The sequence below is a fragment of the Chiloscyllium punctatum genome, chromosome 31 (assembly GCF_047496795.1).
Source record: "Chiloscyllium punctatum isolate Juve2018m chromosome 31, sChiPun1.3, whole genome shotgun sequence".
NCBI lineage: Eukaryota > Metazoa > Chordata > Chondrichthyes > Orectolobiformes > Hemiscylliidae > Chiloscyllium > Chiloscyllium punctatum.
In genome coordinates, this window is record NC_092769.1 from 74,068,193 (window position 1) to 74,088,192 (window position 20,000).

A 20,000-nucleotide genomic window follows, 5' to 3' on the forward strand; every position below is an offset into this window, starting at 1 on the left:
GTTTCCCCCCACGTATTTGTTTCCCCCCACGTATTTGTTTCCCCCCACGTATTTGTTTCCCCCCCCTGTATTTGTTTTCACCCCCCTGTATTTGTTTTTACCCCCCCCTGTATTTGTTTCCCCCCCCCGTATTTGTTTCCCCCCCCCCCAGTATTCGTTTCCCCCCCCCCCCCCGTATTCGTTTCCTCCCCCCCATATTCGACTCCTCCCCCCCATATTCGACTCCTTCCCCCCCCGTATTCGTTCCTCCCCCCCCCCCTCAAGTATTCGTTCCCCCCCCCCCCCCCCAGTATTCGTTCCCCGCCCCGGTATTCGTTTCCCCCCCCCCCCGGTATTCGTTCCCCCGGATTCGTTTCTCCCCCCCCACCCGCATTCGTTTCTACCCCACCCCGCATTTGTTTCCCCCCACCCCGTATTTGTCCCCCCCCCGTATTCGTCCCCCCCCGTATTCGTCTTTCCCCCCCGTACTCGATTCGATCCCTCCCCCCCCCCCCGTATTCGATCCCCCCCGTATTCGATCCCCCCTTATTCATTCCCCCCCCCCGTATTCGTTCCCCCCCCCCCCGTATTCGTTCCCCCCCCCCCGTATTCGTTCCCCCCCCCCCCCGTATTCGTTCCCCCCCCCCTGTATTCGTTCCCCCCCCCCGTATTCGTTCCCCCCGTATTCATTCCCCCCCCCCCGTATTCATTCCCCCCCCCCGTATTCATTCCCCCCCCCCCTGTATTCGTTCCCCCCCCCGTATTCGTTCCCCCCCCCTGTATTCGTTCCCCCCCGTATTCATTCCCCCCCCCCGTATTCATTCCCCCCCCGTATTCATTCCTTCCCCCATTTGGTCCCCCCCATATTTGCCCCCCCCCCATATTTGTTCCCCCCCCATATTTGTTCCCCCTCCGATATTTGTTCCCCTCCCCGTATTCGTCTCTCCCCCGTATTCGTTTCTTCCCCCTCTCCCCCGTATTCGTTTCTTCCCCCCTGTATTCGTTTCTTCCCCCCCGTATTCGTTTCTTCCCCCCCCCCCGTATTCGTTTCTTCCCCCCCCGTATTCTTTTCTTCCCCCCCCGTATTCGTTTCTTCCCCCCCCCGTATTCGTTTCTTCCCCCCCCCCGTATTCGTTTCTTCCCCCCCCCCCGTATTCGTTTCTTCCCCCCCGTATTCGTTTCTTCCCCCCCCCCGTATTCGTTTCTTCCCCCCCCCCCGTATTCGTTTCTTCCCCCCCCGTATTCGTTTCTTCCCCCCCCGTATTCGTTTCTTCCCCCCCCCGTATTCGTTTCTTCCCCCCCCCGTATTCGTTTCTTCCCCCCCCCGTATTCGTTTCCCCCCCCCGTATTCGTTTCCCCCCCCCCCCCCGTATTCGTTCCCCCCCCCCCCGTATTCGTTTCTACCCCCCCCGTATTCCTTTCTCCCCCCACCGTATTCCTTTCTCCCCACCCCCGTATTCGTTTCTCCCCCCCCGTATTCGTTTCCACCCCCCCACATTTGTTTCCCCCCACCACCAACCCCCCGTATTCGTTTCCCCCCCCCCGTATTCGTTTCCCCCCCCCCGTATTCGTTTCCCCCCCGTATTCGATCCCCCCCTTATTCGATTCCCCCCCCCAGTATTCGCGCTCCCCCACCCCCGTATTTGTTCCCCCCCCCGCGTATTTGATCCCCCCCCCGCGTATTTGATCCCCCCCCCGCGTATTTGTTCCCCCCCCCGCGTATTTGTTCCCCCCCCGCGTATTTGTTCCCCCCCGTATTCATTTCCCCCCCCTGTATTTTTTTCCCCCCCCCACGTATTTGTCCCACCCCCCCCGTAGTTGTCCTACCCCCCCCCCGTAGTTGTCCTACCCCCCCCCCGTAGTTGTCCTACCCCCCCCCCGTAGTTGTCCACCCACCCCCGTATTTGGTCCCCCCCCCGTATTCATTCTCTTCCCCCCCCCCCCGTATTCGGTTCCCCCGCCCCCGTATTCGGTTTCCCCCCCCCCCCCTGTATTTGGTTCCCCCCCCCCCTGTATTTGGTTCCCCCCCCCCCGTATTTGGTTCCCCCCCCCCCGTATTTGGTTCCCCCCCCACGTATTTGATCCCCTCCCCCCCCACCCACCCCGATTCGTTAACCCCTGTATTCGTCCCCCCCCGCATTCGTTCGCCCCCCCGCATTCGTTCGCCCCCCCGCATTCGTCCCCCCCCCCCGCATTCGTCCCCCCCCCGCATTCGTCCCCCCCCCCCGCATTCGTCCCCCCCCCGCATTCGTCCCCCCCCCCGCATTCGTCCCCCCCCCCGCATTCGTCCCCCCCCCCGCATTCGTCCCCCCCCCCGCATTCGTCCCCCCCCCCCGCATTCGTCCCCCCCCCCGCATTCGTCCCCCCCCCCGCATTCGTCCCCCCCCCGCATTCGTCCCCCCCCCGCATTCGTCCCCCCCCCGTATTTGTCTCCCTCCCCCCCCCGTATTTGTCTCCTCCCCCCCCCGTATTTGTCTCCCCCCCCCCTGTTTTTGTCTCCCCCCCCCCCCGTATTTGTCTCCCCCCCCCCCCCGTATTTGTCTCCCCCCCAGTATTTGTCTCCCCCCCCCCCCCCCCCCGTTTTTGTCTTCCCCCCCCCCCGTATTTGTCTTCCCCCCCCCGTATTTGTCTCCCCCCCCCCCCCCGTATTTGTCTCCCCCCCCCGGTATTCATGTGTCCCCCCCCCCCGTATTCGTTCCGCCCCCCCCTTACTCATTTCCCCCCCTTACTCGTTTCCCCCCCTTACTCGTTTCCCCCCTTACTCGTTCCCCCCTCTTATTCGTTCCCCCCCATTCATTCCCCACCCCCCCCTTATTACCCCCATCACTAATCCCTGTCTCTCCCTCTTGCTCACCCTGTGTTAATTCCCTGATCCTCCTGGTTCGCCCCTGGACAGCTTGTCGGTGTGGAACTAATCCATTCGGCCCATTGAGTCAGCCCTGCTGGGCCATGGTGACGGATGTGTTTTTTTTAACCCCACTCTCTTGCCTTCTCCCTGTCACCCTCGATCCCCTTTCCTCGTCAGGGCCCAATCAATCTCTGCCTTAACGACCTGGCCCCCTGCAGCAGTATGTTCCACGGATAGAATAGAGCTCTTAAAGATAGTGGAGTCAAGGGTTATGGAGATAAGGCAGGAACAGGATACTGATTGGGAATGATCAGCCATGATCATATTGAATGGCGGTGCAGGCTCGAAGGGCTGAATGGCCTACTCCTGCATCTATTGTCTATTCACGTCTGAGGACATTCCTCCTGATATTGCGTTGTCAAAGGGCTGATTGTTGTTGGTGTTTTCCTGCTGTCTGATTTTAGCGTGTCTCGGCGTGAGTCGGAGCCTCTGACGAAGCTGTTGGCTCTCCTCCCTCCCTCCCTCCCTTCCTCCCTCCCTCCCTTCCTTCCTCCCTCCCTCCCTTCCGCAGTGAGAGACAGCGAGACTGGCCGACTGTGACTCTGCTGCTTTCCCCCTAATCTCACCCGGGAGCAGCTGGAGACCGGAAGCGACAGTCACCCAGAGCCGACCGCCCTCGGCACTGGTCACCCACAGGGAGGGCACCTCGTCTGGTTTCCGGGACCCCCCCAGATCTGCCTCTTGAGTGTTCTGCCAGCTTCCAGGGAGTGCAGCCTACAGCAGTCGACCAGCCCCTGTTAGTGATTGTGGTGCTTCCATCACTGACCGTGTCTGTCTTTCTTGCCCCACTCCAGCCCGGCCGTGTTACACTCTCTTCCTCCCCAACACTCCCCACTCTCTTTTCCCCCCCCCACCCACTCTCTTTTCCCCCGCCCCACCCACTCTCTTTTCCCCCCCCCCACCCACTCTCTTTCCCCCCCTCCCCCCCACTCTCTTTCCCCCCCTCCCCACCCACTCTCTTTCCCCCCCTCCCCACCCACTTTCCCCCCCCTCCCCACCCACTTTCCCCCCCCTCCCCACCCACTTTCCCCCCCTCCCCACCCTCTTTCCCCCCCCTCCCCACCCTCTTTTCCCCCCCTCCCCACCCTCTTTCCCCCCCTCCCCACTCTCTTTTCCCCCCCCCACCCACTCTCTATTCCCCCCCCCACCCACTCTCTATTCCCCCCCCCACCCACTCTCTATTCCCCCCCCCACCCACTCTCTATTTCCCCCCCCCCACCCACTCTCTATTCCCCCCCCCCAACCACTCTCTATTCCCCCCCCCCACCCACTCTCTATTCCCCCCCCACCCACTCTCTATTCCCCCCCCCACCCACTCTCTATTCCCCCCCCCACCCACTCTCTATTCCCCCCCCCACCCACTCTCTATTCCCCCCCCACCCACTCTCTATTCCCCCCCCCACCCACTCTCTATTCCCCCCCCCACCCACTCTCTATTCCCCCCCCCACCCACTCTCTATTCCCCCCCCCCACCCACTCTCTTTCCCCCCCTCCCCACTCTCTTTCCCCCCCTCCCCACTCTCTTTCCCCCCCTCCCCACTCTCTTTCCCCCCCTCCCCACTCTCTTTCTCCCCCCCCACTCTCTTTCCCCCCCTCCCCTTCCCCCCCTCCCCTTCCCCCCCTCCCCTTCCCCCCTCCCCTTCCCCCCCTCCCCTTCCCCCCCTCCCCTTCCCCCCCTCCCCTTCCCCCCCTCCCCACTCTCTTTCCCCCCCCTCCCCTTCCCCCCCTCCCCACTCTCTTTCCCCCCTCCCCTTCCCCCCCTCCCCTTCCCCCCCTCCCCACTCTCTTTCCCCCCCTCCCCTTCCCCCCCTCCCCACTCTCTTTCCCCCCTCCCCACTCTCTTCCCCCCCTCCCCACTCTCTTTCCCCCCCTCCCCACTCTCTTTCCCCCCCTCCCCACTCTCTTTCCCCCCCTCCCCACTCTCTTTCCCCCCCTCCCCACTCTCTTTCCCCCCCTCCCCACTCTCTTTCCCCCCCTCCCCTTCCCCCCCTCCCCACTCTCTTTCCCCCCCTCCCCTTCCCCCCCTCCCCACTCTCTTCCCCCCCCCTCCCCTTCCCCCCCCCTCCCTTTCCCCCCCTCCCCTTCCCCCCCTCCCCTTCCCCCCCTCCCCTTCCCCCCCTCCCCTTCCCCCCCTCCCCTCCCCTTCCCCCCCTCCCCTTCCCCCCCTCCCCTTCCCCCCCTCCCCTTCCCCCCCTCCCCACTCTCTTCCCCCCCTCCCCTTCCCCCCCACCCCTTCCCCCCCACCCCTTCCCCCCCTCACCACTCTCTTCCCCCCCTCCCCACTCTCTTCCCCCCCTCCCCTTCCCCCCCTCCCCACTCTCTTTCCCCCCTCCCCACTCTCTTTCCCCCCCCTCCCCACTCTCTTTCCCCCCCTCCCCACTCTCTTTCCCCCCCTCCCCACTCTCTCTCCCCCCCTCCCCACTCTCTCTCCCCCCCTCCCCACTCTCTCTCCCCCCCTCCCCACTCTCTCTCCCCCCCTCCCCACTCTCTCTCCCCCCCTCCCCACTCTCTCTCCCCCCTCCCCACTCTCTCTCCCCCCCTCCCCACTCTCTCTCCCCCCCTCCCCACTCTCTCTCCCCCCCTCCCCACTCTCTCTCCCCCCCTCCCCACTCTCTCTCCCCCCCTCCCCACTCTCTCTCCCCCCCTCCCCACTCTCTCTCCCCCCCTCCCCACTCTCTCTCCCCCCCTCCCCACTCTCTCTCCCCCCCTCCCCACTCTCTCTCCCCCCCTCCCCACTCTCTCTCCCCCCCTCCCCACTCTCTCTCCCCCCCTCCCCACTCTCTCTCCCCCCCTCCCCACTCTCTCTCCCCCCCTCCCCACTCTCTCTCCCCCCCTCCCCACTCTCTCTCCCCCCCTCCCCACTCTCTCTCCCCCCCTCCCCACTCTCTCTCCCCCCCTCCCCACTCTCTCTCCCCCCCTCCCCACTCTCTCTCCCCCCCTCCCCACTCTCTCTCCCCCCCTCCCCACTCTCTCTCCCCCCCTCCCCACTCTCTCTCCCCCCCTCCCCACTCTCTCTCCCCCCCTCCCCACTCTCTCTCCCCCCCTCCCCACTCTCTCTCCCCCCCTTCCCACTCTCTCTCCCCCCCTCCCCACTCTCTCTCCCCCCCTCCCCACTCTCTCTCCCCCCCTCCCCACTCTCTCTCCCCCCCTCCCCACTCTCTCTCCCCCCCTCCCCACTCTCTCTCCCCCCCTCCCCACTCTCTCTCCCCCCCTCCCCACTCTCTTCCCCCCCCTCCCCACTCTCTTTCCCCCCCCTCCCCACTCTCTTTCCCCCCCTCCCCACTCTCTTCCCCCCCTCCCCACTCTCTTTCCCCCCCTCCCCACTCTCTCTCCCCCCCTCCCCACTCTCTCTCCCCCCCCTCCCCACTCTCTTTCCCCCCCCTCCCCACACTCTCTTCCCCCCCTCCCCACTCTCTTCCCCCCCTCCCCACTCTCTCTCCCCCCCTCCCCACTCTCTCTCCCCCCCTCCCCACTCTCTCTCCCCCCCTCCCCACTCTCTCTCCCCCCCTCCCCACTCTCTCTCCCCCCCTCCCCACTCTCTCTCCCCCCCTCCCCACTCTCTCTCCCCCCCTCCCCACTCTCTCTCCCCCCCTCCCCACTCTCTCTCCCCCCCTCCCCACTCTCTCTCCCCCCCTCCCCACTCTCTCTCCCCCCCTCCCCACTCTCTCTCCCCCCCTTCCCACTCTCTCTCCCCCCCTCCCCACTCTCTCTCCCCCCCTCCCCACTCTCTCTCCCCCCCTCCCCACTCTCTCTCCCCCCCTCCCCACTCTCTCTCCCCCCCTCCCCACTCTCTCTCCCCCCCTCCCCACTCTCTCTCCCCCCCTCCCCACTCTCTTTCCCCCCCCTCCCCACTCTCTTTCCCCCCCCTCCCCACTCTCTTTCCCCCCCTCCCCACTCTCTTTCCCCCCCTCCCCACTCTCTTTCCCCCCCTCCCCACTCTCTCTCCCCCCCTCCCCACTCTCTCTCCCCCCCTCCCCACTCTCTTTCCCCCCCCTCCCCACTCTCTTTCCCCCCCTCCCCACTCTCTTTCCCCCCCTCCCCACTCTCTCTCCCCCCCTCCCCACTCTCTCTCCCCCCCTCCCCACTCTCTCTCCCCCCCTCCCCACTCTCTCTCCCCCCCTCCCCACTCTCTCTCCCCCCCTCCCCACTCTCTCTCCCCCCCCTCCCCACTCTCTCTCCCCCCCTCCCCACTCTCTCTCCCCCCCTCCCCACTCTCTCTCCCCCCCTCCCCACTCTCTCTCCCCCCCTCCCCACTCTCTCTCCCCCCCTCCCCACTCTCTCTCCCCCCCTCCCCACTCTCTTCTCTCCCCCCCTCCCCACTCTCTCTCCCCCCCTCCCCACTCTCTCTCCCCCCCTCCCCACTCTCTCTCCCCCCCTCCCCACTCTCTCTCCCCCCCTCCCCACTCTCTCTCCCCCCCTCCCCACTCTCTCTCCCCCCCTCCCCACTCTCTCTCCCCCCCTCCCCACTCTCTCTCCCCCCCTCCCCACTCTCTCTCCCCCCCTCCCCACTCTCTCTCCCCCCCTTCCCACTCTCTCTCCCCCCCTCCCCACTCTCTCTCCCCCCCTCCCCACTCTCTCTCCCCCCCTCCCCACTCTCTCTCCCCCCCTCCCCACTCTCTCTCCCCCCCTCCCCACTCTCTCTCCCCCCCTCCCCACTCTCTCTCCCCCCCTCCCCACTCTCTTTCCCCCCCTCCCCACTCTCTTTCCCCCCCTCCCCACTCTCTCTCCCCCCCTCCCCACTCTCTCTCCCCCCCTCCCCACTCTCTTTCCCCCCCCTCCCCACTCTCTTTCCCCCCCCTCCCCACTCTCTTTCCCCCCCTCCCCACTCTCTTTCCCCCCCTCCCCACTCTCTTTCCCCCCCTCCCCACTCTCTTTCCCCCCCTCCCCACTCTCTTTTTCCCCCCCACTCTCTTTTCCCCCCCCCCACTCTCTTTTCCCCCCCCCCACTCTCTTTTTCCCCCCCCCACTCTCTTTTCCCCCCCCCACTCTCTTTTCCCCCCCCCCACTCTCTTTTCCCCCCCCCCACTCTCTTTTCCCCCCCCCCACTCTCTTTCCCCCCCCCCCCACTCTCTTTTCCCCCCCCCCACTCTCTTCTCCCCCCCCCACTCTTCTCCTCCCCCCCCACTCTTCTCCTCCCCCCCCACTCTTCTCTCTCCCCCCCCCCCCCCCCCCCCCTCCCTGCGGGCCGTCTCCCTGCGCTCGGTGCTCGGTGTCTGCAGTGTGCCCCCCCCCCCCCCCCCCCTGTGTGTGTGTGTGTGTTGCTGAGGGGTTGTGTTCCTCCTGCAGGTTGGCTGTGAGTGGGCAGGGAGGGTTGAGTTGAGGATGAGTGAGTATCTCAGCTGGGTTCAGGTCCATGCTGCTGAGCTGATCTGGAGGATGAGGCGGACCTTGCTGCAGTTGGCCATCCTGGTCAGTATGGTGCTGTTACTGCTCTGGATGTCGGTGTTCCTGTACGGCAGCTTCTATTACAGCTACATGCCGTCGGTCAGCTTCACCACACCCGTCCATTACCGATACAGGTAACAGCCCTCCCTCCCCACTGTCAGATCGATCCCCCCTCACCCCCTCCGCTCCCGATCTAACCCCCCTCACCCCCTCCCCTCCCGATCTAACCCCCCTCCCCTCCCGATCTAACCCCCATCACCCCCTCCCCTCCCGATCTAACCCCCATCACCCCCTCCGCTCCCGATCTAACCCCCCTCACCCCCTCCGCTCCCGATCTAACCCCCCTCACCCCCTCCCCTCCCGATCTAACCCCCCTCACCCCCTCCGCTCCCAATCTAACCCCCCATCACCCCCTCCGCTCCCGGTCTAACCCCCCTCACCCCCTCCGCTCCCGGTCTAACCCCCCTCACCCCCTCCGCTCCCGGTCTAACCCCCCTCACCCCCTCCGCTCCCAATCTAACCCCCCATCACCCCCTCCGCTCCCAATCTAACCCCCCATCACCCCCTCCGCTCCCGATCTAACCCCCCTCACCCCCTCCGCTCCCGATCTAACCCCCATCACCCCCTCCCGATCTAACCCCCCTCACCCCCTCCCGATCTAACCCCCCTCACCCCCTCCGCTCCCGATCTAACCCCCATCACCCCCTCCCGATCTAACCCCCCTCACCCCCTCCGCTCCCGATCTAACCCCCATCACCCCCGATCTAACCCCCATCACCCCCGATCTAACCCCCCTCACCCCCTCCCCTCCCGATCTAACCCCCCTCACCCCCTCCGCTCCCGATCTAACCCCCATCACCCCCGATCTAACCCCCATCACCCCCGATCTAACCCCCCTCACCCCCTCCCCTCCCGATCTAACCCCCATCACCCCCTCCCGATCTAACCCCCCTCACCCCTTCCCCTCCCGATCTAACCCCCCTCACCCCCTCCGCTCCCGATCTAACCCCCCTCACCCCCTCCGCTCCCGATCTAACCCCCATCACCCCCTCCCGATCTAACCCCCCTCACCCCCTCCGCTCCCGATCTAACCCCTAACCCCCATCACCCCCTCCCCTCCCGATCTAAACCCCCTCACCCCCTCCCCTCCCGATCTAACCCCCATCACCCCTACGCTCCCGATCTAACCCCATCACCCCCGATCTAACCCCCATCACCCCCTCCCCTCCCGATCTAACCCCCCCTCACCCCCTCCCCTCCCGATCTAACCCCCCTCACCCCCTCCCCTCCCGATCTAACCCCCTCCCCTCCCGATCTAACCCCCCTCACCCCCGATCTAACCCCCATCACCCCCTCCGCTCCCGATCTAACCCCCCTCACCCCCTCCCTCCGATCTAACCCCACATCACCCCCGATCTAACCCCCATCACCCCCTCCCCTCCCGATCTAACCCCCTCCCCTCCGATCCAACCCCCATCACCCCGATCTACCCCCCTCACCCCTCCGCTCCCGGTGTAACCCCCATCACCCCCCCGATCTAACCCCCCTCACCCCCGATCTAACCCCCCTCACCCCCGATCTAACCCCCATCACCCCCGATCTAACCCCCATCACCCCCGATCTAACCCCCATCACCCCCGATCTAACCCCCCTCACCCCCTCCGCTCCCGGTGTAACCCCCATCACCCCCTACCGATCTAACCCCCCTCCGCTCCCGATCTAACCCCCCTCACCCCTACCGATCTAACCCCCTCACCCCCCTCCCGATCTAACCCCCATCACCCCCGATCTAACCCCCATCACCCCCTCCCCTCCCGATCTAACCCCCATCACCCCCTCCCGATCTAACCCCCCTCCCCTCCCGATCTAACCCCCATCACCCCCTCCCCTCCCGATCTAACCCCCATCACCCCCTCCCGATCTAACCCCCCTCACCCCCGATCTAACCCCCCTCACCCCCGATCTAACCCCCCTCACCCCCGATCTAACCCCCCTCACCCCCGATCTAACCCCCCTCACCCCCGATCTAACCCCCCTCACCCCCGATCTAACCCCCCTCACCCCCGATCTAACCCCCCTCACCCCCGATCTAACCCACCCTCAACCCCCGATCTAACCCCCCTCACCCCCGATCTAACCCCCTCACCCCGATCTAACCCCCCCTCACCCCCGATCTAACCCCCCTCACCCCGATCTAACCCCCCATCACCCCCGATCTAACCCCCATCACCCCCTCCGCTCCCGATCTAACCCCCATCACCCCCTCCCCTCCGATCTACCCCCCTCCCCTCCCGATCTAACCCCCCTTTGCCCCCTCCCCTCCCAATCTAACCCCCCTCACCCCTTCCCCTCCCGATCTAACCCCCCTCCCCTCCCAATCTAACCCCCCTCACCCCCTCCCCTCCCGATCTAACCCCCCTCACCCCTTCCCCTCCCGATCTAACCCCCCTCGCCCCCTCCGCTCCCGATCTAACTCCCCTCACCCCCTCCCGATCTAACTCCCCTCACCCCCTCCCGATCTAACTCCCCTTCACCCCCTCCCCTCCCGATCTAACTCCCCTTCACCCCCTCCCCTCCTGATCTAACCTCCTCACCCCCTCCCCTCCCGATCTAACCCCCCTCACCCCCTTCCCCTCCCGATTTAACCCCCCTCACCCCCTCCCCTCCTGATTTAACCCCCCTCACCCCCTCCCCTCCTGATTTAACCCCCCTCACCCCCTCCCCTCCTGATTTAACCCCCCTCACCCCCTCCCCTCCCGATCTAACCCCCCTCACCCCCTCCCCTCCCGATTTAACCCCCCTCACCCTCTCCCCTCCCGATTTAACCCCCCTCACCCCCTCCCCTCCCGATTTAACCCCCCTCACCCCCTCCCCTCCTGATTTAACCCCCCTCACCCCCTCCCCTCCCGATCTAACCCCCCTTCGCCCCCTCCCCTCCCGATTTAACCCCCCTCACCCCCTCCCCTCCCGATTTAACCCCCCTCACCCCCTCCCCTCCCGATTTAACCCCCCTCACCCCCTCCCCTCCCGATCTAACCCCCCTCACCCCCTTCCCCTCCCGATTTAACCCCCCTCACCCCCTCCCCTCCCGATCTAACCCCCCTCACCCCCTCCCCTCCTGATCTAACCTCCTCACCCCCTTCCCCTCCCGATTTAACCCCCCTCACCCCCTCCCGTCCCGATCTAACCCCCCTCACCCCCTCCCGTCCCGATCTAACCCCTCCTTACCCCCTCACACCCCAGTCCCCAGTCAGATCCATCCCCTCCCCCCATCAGATCCTTCCTTCTCCCCTTTCCCAGCACTCCCTTTGTCCGGTGGAGCCCAGGGGAGGTACTATGGCCCGGCCTGTGAACACAGACAGCCGGGTGATGCTGTGGGGAGCTGGGTTCGAGTCCTATCGCAGCGCATGGTGCTATTCGAATTCAATTTCTAAATAAAAAAATCTGGAATTCGGAGTCTAATGATGACCATGAATCCATTGTCAGAAAATCCCACCTTGTTGACTAATATCCTTCAGGGATGGAGCTGCTGTCCTTACCTGGTCTGGGCCTACGTGTGACTCCAGACCCACAGCGACGGGGTTGGCTCTTACCCGCGGCGCCCCCTGGCAATTCGGGATGGGCCCGGCCAGCGATACCCTCGTCCCGTGAGTGAACAGCCAAGAACGCAAAACAGCCGCTGACCTCGTCTCTCTCCTCTCTCCTCCCACAGGACGGACTGTGACTCCCAGGGGCCGCTGTGCTCCTATCCCGTTGGGAACATCTCCCTGCTCCGAAATGGGAAGGAAAAGGTGAGGGCTGCGGGGGAGGGGAGGGGAGGGGAAGTGGACGCTCCGTTTTCCATTCCTTCGCCCTCCAGATCGTCCTCTGAGGAGCGCAGCTCTCTCCCACCCCCCACCCCCCCAACCCCCCTGCCACCTCTCCCACATCCCAGCCTCTCCCTCGGGACCGATTGACCCCGAAGGGGGCTGTCTCGCTCTTTGACCTGGCACCCGAGGGGCCGGGGGTGGTTGCAGTGCAGGCGCAGGCCGTTCGGCCCGTCGAGTTTGCACTGACCCCTCTGAAGAGCATCCCACCCAGACCCATTCCTCCGCCCCAATCCCCTGTGTAACCCTGCGTTCCCCATGGGCTAACCCATCTCACCTCATACCTCCCTGGGACACCGTGGGGCAATAATTCAGCCAGTCCACCCGAACCTGCACATCCTACAGCCTGCCCCTCTTCCATCCACAGCACGTCTTACCCCTGCAAGGAACTCCAATAAGCGAGGTACCAAAGAGGTCCTTCGGCCCATCTAGCCTGTCCTGCCATGGAAAGTGGACTTCTACCTGCGCTGGTCCCTCTTTCCCACACAACTGTCTTTAATGCTATGACATTTCAAATGCTCAAAATCAAACAGTTGAGCAGAAGAGGTGACGTTTCAACCTCTTGAAGCTGTGCTTTTCCAACGCCACATTTTTTGACTCTGATCTCCAGCAGTCCTCACTTTCTCCCTGTTAATTAATCCCGTCTCCTTACGCAGTCCCAAGCCTTCTGGTCAGTTCTGTAGTAATCGTGAAGCATTCCTCATTCAGGCTGCCGCACTTTATAGGTGGGATAAAAATCAGGAGCTTCAAGCGTTTTGACCGAGCAGGCCGTGAGAGTTTGCATGTTTGTTTAGGGTCTGGCGTGTCCCTGGCTGGGATCGTGCTGCTGAGCTGGGGGAATGTAAAGACTTGAGACTGTGGAACAGCAGCATGCCATTCAGCCCCTCGAGACCGATTCCAAATCTGTCCGCCTCCTCCTCAAGTTTACTCACTATCCCGGCATCCACTAACTCGTTCATGCTGACCCGATATCCTAACCTAGTCTAGTCCCCTTTACCAGCACTTGGCCCATATCCCTCTAAACCCTTCCTATTCGTATACCCATCCAGATGCCATTTTAATGCTACAATTGTACCAGCCTCCACCAGCTTGTTCCATACATGCATCACCCTCTGCGTGAAAAAGTTACCATTTAATCAGCATTATTGTGTGTATTTTAATACGTTTTACTGTTACGTGCTACTTCTGATGGTTTTTTTTCACACTCTGTGTCACTTCAGGTCATTTTAGACTCCCCCACCCTAGGGAAAAGACCTTGTCTACTCACCCTATCGATGCCCCCTCATGATTTAATAGACCTCTATAAGGTCACCCCTCGGCCTCTCTACATCCTCTGTCAGCTCATTCCATACACGTGCAAAAGTTGCCCCTTAGGTCTCTCTTATATCTTTCCCCTCTCACCCTAAACCTATGCCCTCTCATTTTGGACTCCCCGACACCAGGGAAAAGACTTTGTCTATTTACTTGAGGAGGCGGCGGACAGATTTGGAATCGGTCTCGAGGGGCTGAATGGCATGCTGCTGTTCCACAGTCTCAAGCCTTTACATCCTCCCAGCTCAGCAGCACGATCCCAGTCAGGGACATGCCAGACCCTAAACAAACATGCAAACTCTCACGGCCTGCTCGGTCAAAATGCTTGAAGCTCCTGATTTTTATCCCACCTATAAAGTGCAGCAGCCTATAAAGGGAATCCAGCCCCGGCCTGTTCGGCCTCTTCCCCGTTAGCTCAAACTCTCCAGGTCTACTTTGACAATCCTCTTCAGCGTCATGTCCCCCTTAACTCTGTGGTCTTTGACTCTTCTGAACTGTCTGCATAGAGGAGGCGGTGCCAGTCAGTGGGCCCTCATGCGGGCACCGGGAAAGAGGGGAAGGTTTCCAGTTACCCACTGACCCCCCCCCCCACCCCCCCACCCCCCCACTGCTGCCCCTCTTTCCCCTCCAGGTGATGACGTACGGGACCTCCTACCGGATTTGCCTCCGGCTCCTGATGCCGGAGTCTCCCATCAACCAGAACTTGGGAATGTTTATGGTGAGGATGACCTGCTACACCAAGGAAGGGAACGAGATCTCCAGCGTTTCCAGATCGGTGAGTCCTTTCTGCCAGGGTGAGGGGTCTGGGGGGGGGGGAGCACCGACAGAGATCACTCGATTTCTCTCTGGGAAAGAGCCGGCCGATTTCCCTCCAGCTTCCACCAACAGTGGTGCAGACGGTCTGGATTTGGTTTTTAAACCCAATGTGGATTGAAGAACATGTACGGAGAGCCTCCACTTTTCGAAAGTTCGAGTTACGCCACTTGGCTTTCACGGAAGACCTACGCTCGTACCTCATAGTCAGAGAGATGGACAGCACGGAAACAGACACTTTGGTCCAACCCGTTCACGCCGATCAAATATCCCAACCCAATCTAGTCCCACCTGCCAGCACCCGGCCCATATCCCTCCAAACCCTTCCTATTCATATACCCATCCAAATGCCTCTTAAATGTTGTCATTGCATCAACCTCCACTACATCCTCTGGCAGCTCATTCCACACATGTACCACCCTCTGTGTGAAAAAGTTGCCCCTTAGGTCTCTTTTATATCTTTCCCCTCTCACCCTAAACCTATGACCTCTCATTTTGGACTCCCCGACACCAAGGAAAAGACTTTGTCTATTCACCCTATCCATGCCCCTGATGATTTTATAAACCTCTATAAGGTCACCCCTCAGCCTCTGACGCTTCAGGGAAAACAGCCCCAGCCTGTTCAGCCTCTCCCTGTAGCTCAGACCCTCCAACCCTGGCAACGTCCTTGTAAATCTTTTCTGAACCCTTTCAAGTTTCACAACATCTTTCCGATAGGAAGGAGACCAGAATTGCACGCAATATTCCAACAGTGGCCTAACCAACGTCCTGTACAGCTGCTTTCGCTGACCATAAGAAACCCGAAGAGGATTTTCACTTTTATGAGAAGAGGCCAAATCTTTCCCATATAAGTTAATGCTTCTTCGCTTTACGCTATTTCAGCTTACTAAAGGTGTCCCAGGAATACTCGACTTTCAGGTAACCAGCATTGACCCCAGGACACCAGGGAAATTTCTGCTGTTCCTTCAAGGGGGGGGGGGGGGGGGGGGGTCACAAGATTCCTCAGACCCACTTTAAGTGTTGAGGTGGGGGGTGTCCTCAGTTTAATATTAATCGCCCTTACGACAGACTCCCCCCTCGAGGGATCCTCGAGTCAAACCCCTGGACTCGGCCTCCCGAGCCCACAGCTTCCTGTCTTGACTGGCTTTCAGTGGGTGACAGCTGTGATATCCCTGGGTCCATGTGGGACAGCTATGGGAGGGAAACGGAACCGGGATCCTCGTTGTCGTTTGGACGTGAACGTCGAAGGGATGGTTTAGTGGGTGACACCGAAATTGGTGGCGAAGTTGGGTCGAGGAATTGTAGATCGGGAGGCTAGAAGTTAGAATTGGGCGTGTGTCGAATTTGTACAATTGTAGAATGGGGGGGAGGAGAAAAAACTTTGCGTGGTCCCTTTTAAGAGCTGGTGTTTTCTCGGTGCTGAGAGTTAAAATGGATACCCGTGAGCAGCTCAGACGTTGGCCAGTCCAGAGACAGACTGAGACATCGGTATCGAAAGGCCGGACAGTTAACAGGCCAAGCAGCAGTGTTACCAAGTCAGTAGGCTTCTGAATTTAACCAATCAACTTGAACCAGGCACTCAGATACCAACAAACGATTCAATTTAAATCTGATGGTTTTGACAACACAGGAGTAATCCTATTGTAAGAAATATTGATGTCATCATGGGTATAAAAGAAGGAGGCAGTTGGACAGAGACCCCAGAGCGACCTGCTACTGCCAGGACTAATGGCCCTTACCTCTCTCGCTCTCTCTCACAACACTGGTGCTCTGAGTTGTAGATGTGTCAGAGAAGGCACCAGCCAAATAACAAAGGCTTTCTGTCAGAGTGACAATGTTAAAATGCTGGGCGCAGGTGGTCTTCTCTGGTCTCGACTCGAGTGTCGATGAGCGATGACGCAGTGTGTGGTACACTGTGTAACCACCCTGTGTGCTGTGTGGTACACTGTGTAACCGCGGTGTGTGCTGTGTGGTACACTGTGTAACCGCGGTGTGTGCTGTGTGGTACACTGTGTAACCGCGGTGTGTGCTGTGTGGTACACTGTGTAACCGCGGTGTGTGCTGTGTGGTACACTGTGTAACCGCGGTGTGTGCTGTGTGGTACACTGTGTAACCGCGGTGTGTGCTGTGTGGTACACTGTGTAACCGCGGTGTGTGCTGTGTGGTACACTGTGTAACCGCGGTGTGTGCTGTGTGGTACGCTGTGTAACCGCCCTGTGTGCTGTGTGGTACGCTGTGTAACCGCGGTGTGTGCTGTGTGGTACGCTGTGTAACCGCGGTGTGTGGTACGCTGTGTAACCGCGGTGTGTGCTGTGTGGTACACTGTGTAACCGCGGTGTGTGCTGTGTGGTACACTGTGTAACCGCGGTGTGTGCTGTGTGGTACACTGTGTAACCGCGGTGTATGCTGTGTGGTACACTGTGTAACCGCCCTGTGTGCTGTGTGGTACACTGTGTAACCACGGTGCATGCTGTGTGGTACACTGTGTAACCGCGGTGTGTGCTGTGTGGTACACTGTGTAACCGCGGTGTGTGCTGTGTGGTACACTGTGTAACCGCGGTGTATGCTGTGTGGTACACTGTGTAACCGCCCTGTGTGCTGTGTGGTACACTGTGTAACCACGGTGCGTGCTGTGTGGTACACTGTGTAACCGCCCTGCGTGCTGTGTGGTACACTGTGTAACCGCGGTGTGTGCTGTGTGGTACGCTGTGTAACCGCGGTGTGTGCTGTGTGGTACGCTGTGTAACCGCGGTGTGTGCTGTGTGGTACGCTGTGTAACCGCCCTGTGTGCTGTGTGGTACGCTGTGTAACCGCCCTGTGGGCTGTGTGGTACGCTGTGTAACCGCCCTGTGGGCTGTGTGGTACGCTGTGTAACCGCGGTGTGTGCTGTGTGGTACACTGTGTAACCGCGGTGTGTGCTGTGTGGTACGCTGTGTAACCGTGGTGTATGCTGTGTGGTACACTGTGTAACCGCCCTGCGTGCTGTGTGGTACACTGTGTAACCACGGTGCGTGCTGTGTGGTACACTGTGTAACCGCCCTGCGTGCTGTGTGGTACACTGTGTAACCGCGGTGTGTGCTGTGTGGTACACTGTGTAACCGCGGTGTGTGCTGTGTGGTACACTGTGTAACCGCGGTGTGTGCTGTGTGGTACACTGTGTAACCGCGGTGTATGCTGTGTGGTACACTGTGTAACCGCCCTGTGTGCTGTGTGGTACACTGTGTAACCACGGTGCGTGCTGTGTGGTACACTGTGTAACCGCCCTGCGTGCTGTGTGGTACACTGTGTAACCGCCCTGCGTGCTGTGTGGTACACTGTGTAACCGCGGTGTGTGCTGTGTGGTACACTGTGTAACCGCGGTGTGTGCTGTGTGGTACACTGTGTAACCGCGGTGTGTGCTGTGTGGTACACTGTGTAATCGCGGTGTGTGCTGTGTGGTACACTGTGTAACCGCCCTGTATGCTGTGTGGTACGCTGTGTAACCGCGGTGTGTGCTGTGTGGTACGCTGTGTAACCGCGGTGTGTGCTGTGTGGTACACTGTGTAATCGCGGTGTGTGCTGTGTGGTACGCTGTGTAACCGCGGTGTGTGGTACGCTGTGTAACCGCGGTGTGTGCTGTGTGGTACACTGTGTAACCGCGGTGTGTGCTGTGTGGTACACTGTGTAACCGCGGTGTGTGCTGTGTGGTACACTGTGTAACCGCGGTGTGTGCTGTGTGGTACACTGTGTAACCGCGGTGTGTGCTGTGTGGTACACTGTGTAACCGTGGTGTGTGCTGTGTGGTACGCTGTGTAACCGCGGTGTGTGCTGTGTGGTACGCTGTGTAACCGCGGTGTGTGCTGTGTGGTAGACTGTGTAACCGCGGTGTGTGCTGTGTGGTAGACTGTGTAACTGCGGTGTGTGCTGTGTGGTAGACTGTGTAACCGCGGTGTGTGCTGTGTGGTAGACTGTGTAACCGCGGTGTGTGCTGTGTGGTAGACTGTGTAACCGCGGTGTGTGCTGTGTGGTAGACTGTGTAACCGCGGTGTGTGCTGTGTGGTAGACTGTGTAACCGCGGTGTGTGCTGTGTGGTAGACTGTGTAACCGCGGTGTGTGCTGTGTGGTACACTGTGTAACCGCGGTGTGTGCTGTTCTGGTCAGGCGATGCTACATTACAAATCGTGGCTGCTGCAGACCCTGGACACGCTGGTCTACGCCCCCCTGTTTGTTACGGGCCTGGTGGAGCAGGCGCAGGTGGTCGAGGTCGAGATGTACTCGGACTACCAGGAGGACTCGGTGAGCCAGGGGGCGGGCGGGGAGCAGTTCGGAGTGAACCACCTCGCCCTGGGCAAGGGGCTATGTCCCGAGTCATGGGCAGGCCAGACCCGTGTGAGGACAGCACATTCCCCCTCATCCCTCCCTCCCTCAAGGGACTGAAGCAGAGCTGAATGTCCAAATGGGGAGCAGGCCATTCAGCCCCTCAAGCTTCTTACCTTTTTGGAAGCTGCAGTCTGTTGTGGTCCCTCATCAAGATCTCCAAAACCGCGCTCTCTCCCTCCCCTCTTAAAACACTCTGCGGTCTCTCTTTCCGGGATAGAGAATTCCAAACTCTCCTCTGGGAGAAGAAATTCCCTTTTCAAATCCTTTTTTTTTTCTGTGAAACCGTGCCCCCTTCCTTTGGGAGCTCTTCCCCCGCCCCCCAGTGTCAGTGGACACATCTCCTACATCTCACCTCTTCTCCCCCCCGGAGACCTCGGTCGTTCCCACCCACCCCCCCCCCCCCAAACCCGTGTGGGGTGTAGGAAGCAGCTCGCGCAAGTATGGGTGGGCACGGGCAGCAGCGTTCCCTCCTCTCAGGCAGGAGGGCAGTACCAGCCCGAAGGACAGGGGCGCTGTGGGTGTGGGGGGATGGGTCTGACCCCTCTCCCTGTGTTTCTCTGCTCAGTACACGCCAACGATGGGGGCCGTGATTGAGATCCAGACCAGGCGCATCGAGATCTACAAGGCGCAGCTGCAGATCCACGCCCACTTCACGGGAATACGGTAAGGACCCCTTCCGGTACAAACTCCCACCCCCACCCCACCCCCCTGCCACCCCAGCGCAGCACCACCACAGCCTATGCGAAGGCTGGATCCAGCAATGCCTTGGTTTGCCTTTGCTATTCGGCTGAGTGGGGCATCGTACATAGACACTCAGACGCCATGTTCTGGAATTGCAGGTTGAAAGTCGGTTGCCCCACCCCCACCCGGCCCCCCCCCCCCCCCCCCCCCCCCCCCCCCCCCCCCCCCCCCCCCCCCCCGCCCCCCCCCCCCCCCCCCCCCCAACTCAGTGCTCCCCCGTTTGGGGACATTGTCAGAGTTGGCGAGGGTGAGGCACAGGGTTGAGACAGACGTGAGATTTTTCTCCTTGTGTCATGTTGTATCCGGTGGGAACCATGGGCGCTGCCATGTTTCAGGGCCGGAGTGGTCTGGGTGTGTCCCAAGGGAGTGCCGCACTGTCGGAGGGTCAGCGCTGAGGGAGTGCCGCACTGTCGGAGGATCAGCGCTGAGGGAGCGCCGCACTGTCGGAGGATCAGCGCTGAGGGAGCGCTGCATTGTCGGAGGGTCAGTGCTGAGGGAGTGGGCACTGTCGGACGGTCAGTACTGAGGGAGTGGGCACTGTCAGAGGGTCAGTGCTGAGGGAGTGGGCACTGTCGGTGGGTCAGTGCTGAGGGAGTGGGCACTGTCGGTGGGTCAGTGCTGAGGGAGTGGGCACTGTC

At 61.6% G+C, this 20,000-nt stretch overlaps 1 protein-coding gene across 5 annotated transcripts in view; it reads left to right on the top strand.

Moving 5' to 3' along the window:
* bscl2 (BSCL2 lipid droplet biogenesis associated, seipin) overlaps nucleotides 1-20,000 on the top strand; it is a 48,314-nt gene that overhangs the window by 6,611 nt on the left and 21,703 nt on the right. Inside the window, exons 2-7 of one of the 5 annotated variants that reach the window (XM_072551074.1) lie at nucleotides 3,399-3,623; nucleotides 8,174-8,406; nucleotides 11,985-12,063; nucleotides 14,081-14,224; nucleotides 18,403-18,537; nucleotides 19,187-19,284. In XM_072551074.1, the coding sequence (XP_072407175.1) occupies nucleotides 8,210-8,406; nucleotides 11,985-12,063; nucleotides 14,081-14,224; nucleotides 18,403-18,537; nucleotides 19,187-19,284 (653 nt within the window). In that variant the 5' untranslated portion in view covers nucleotides 3,399-3,623; nucleotides 8,174-8,209. Of the gene's footprint in view, nucleotides 1-3,291; nucleotides 3,303-3,322; nucleotides 3,624-8,173; nucleotides 8,407-11,984; nucleotides 12,064-14,080; nucleotides 14,225-18,402; nucleotides 18,538-19,186; nucleotides 19,285-20,000 lie in introns of those variants that run through there. The other 4 variants (XM_072551076.1, XM_072551077.1, XM_072551073.1 and 1 more) reach the window with 4 other exon arrangements.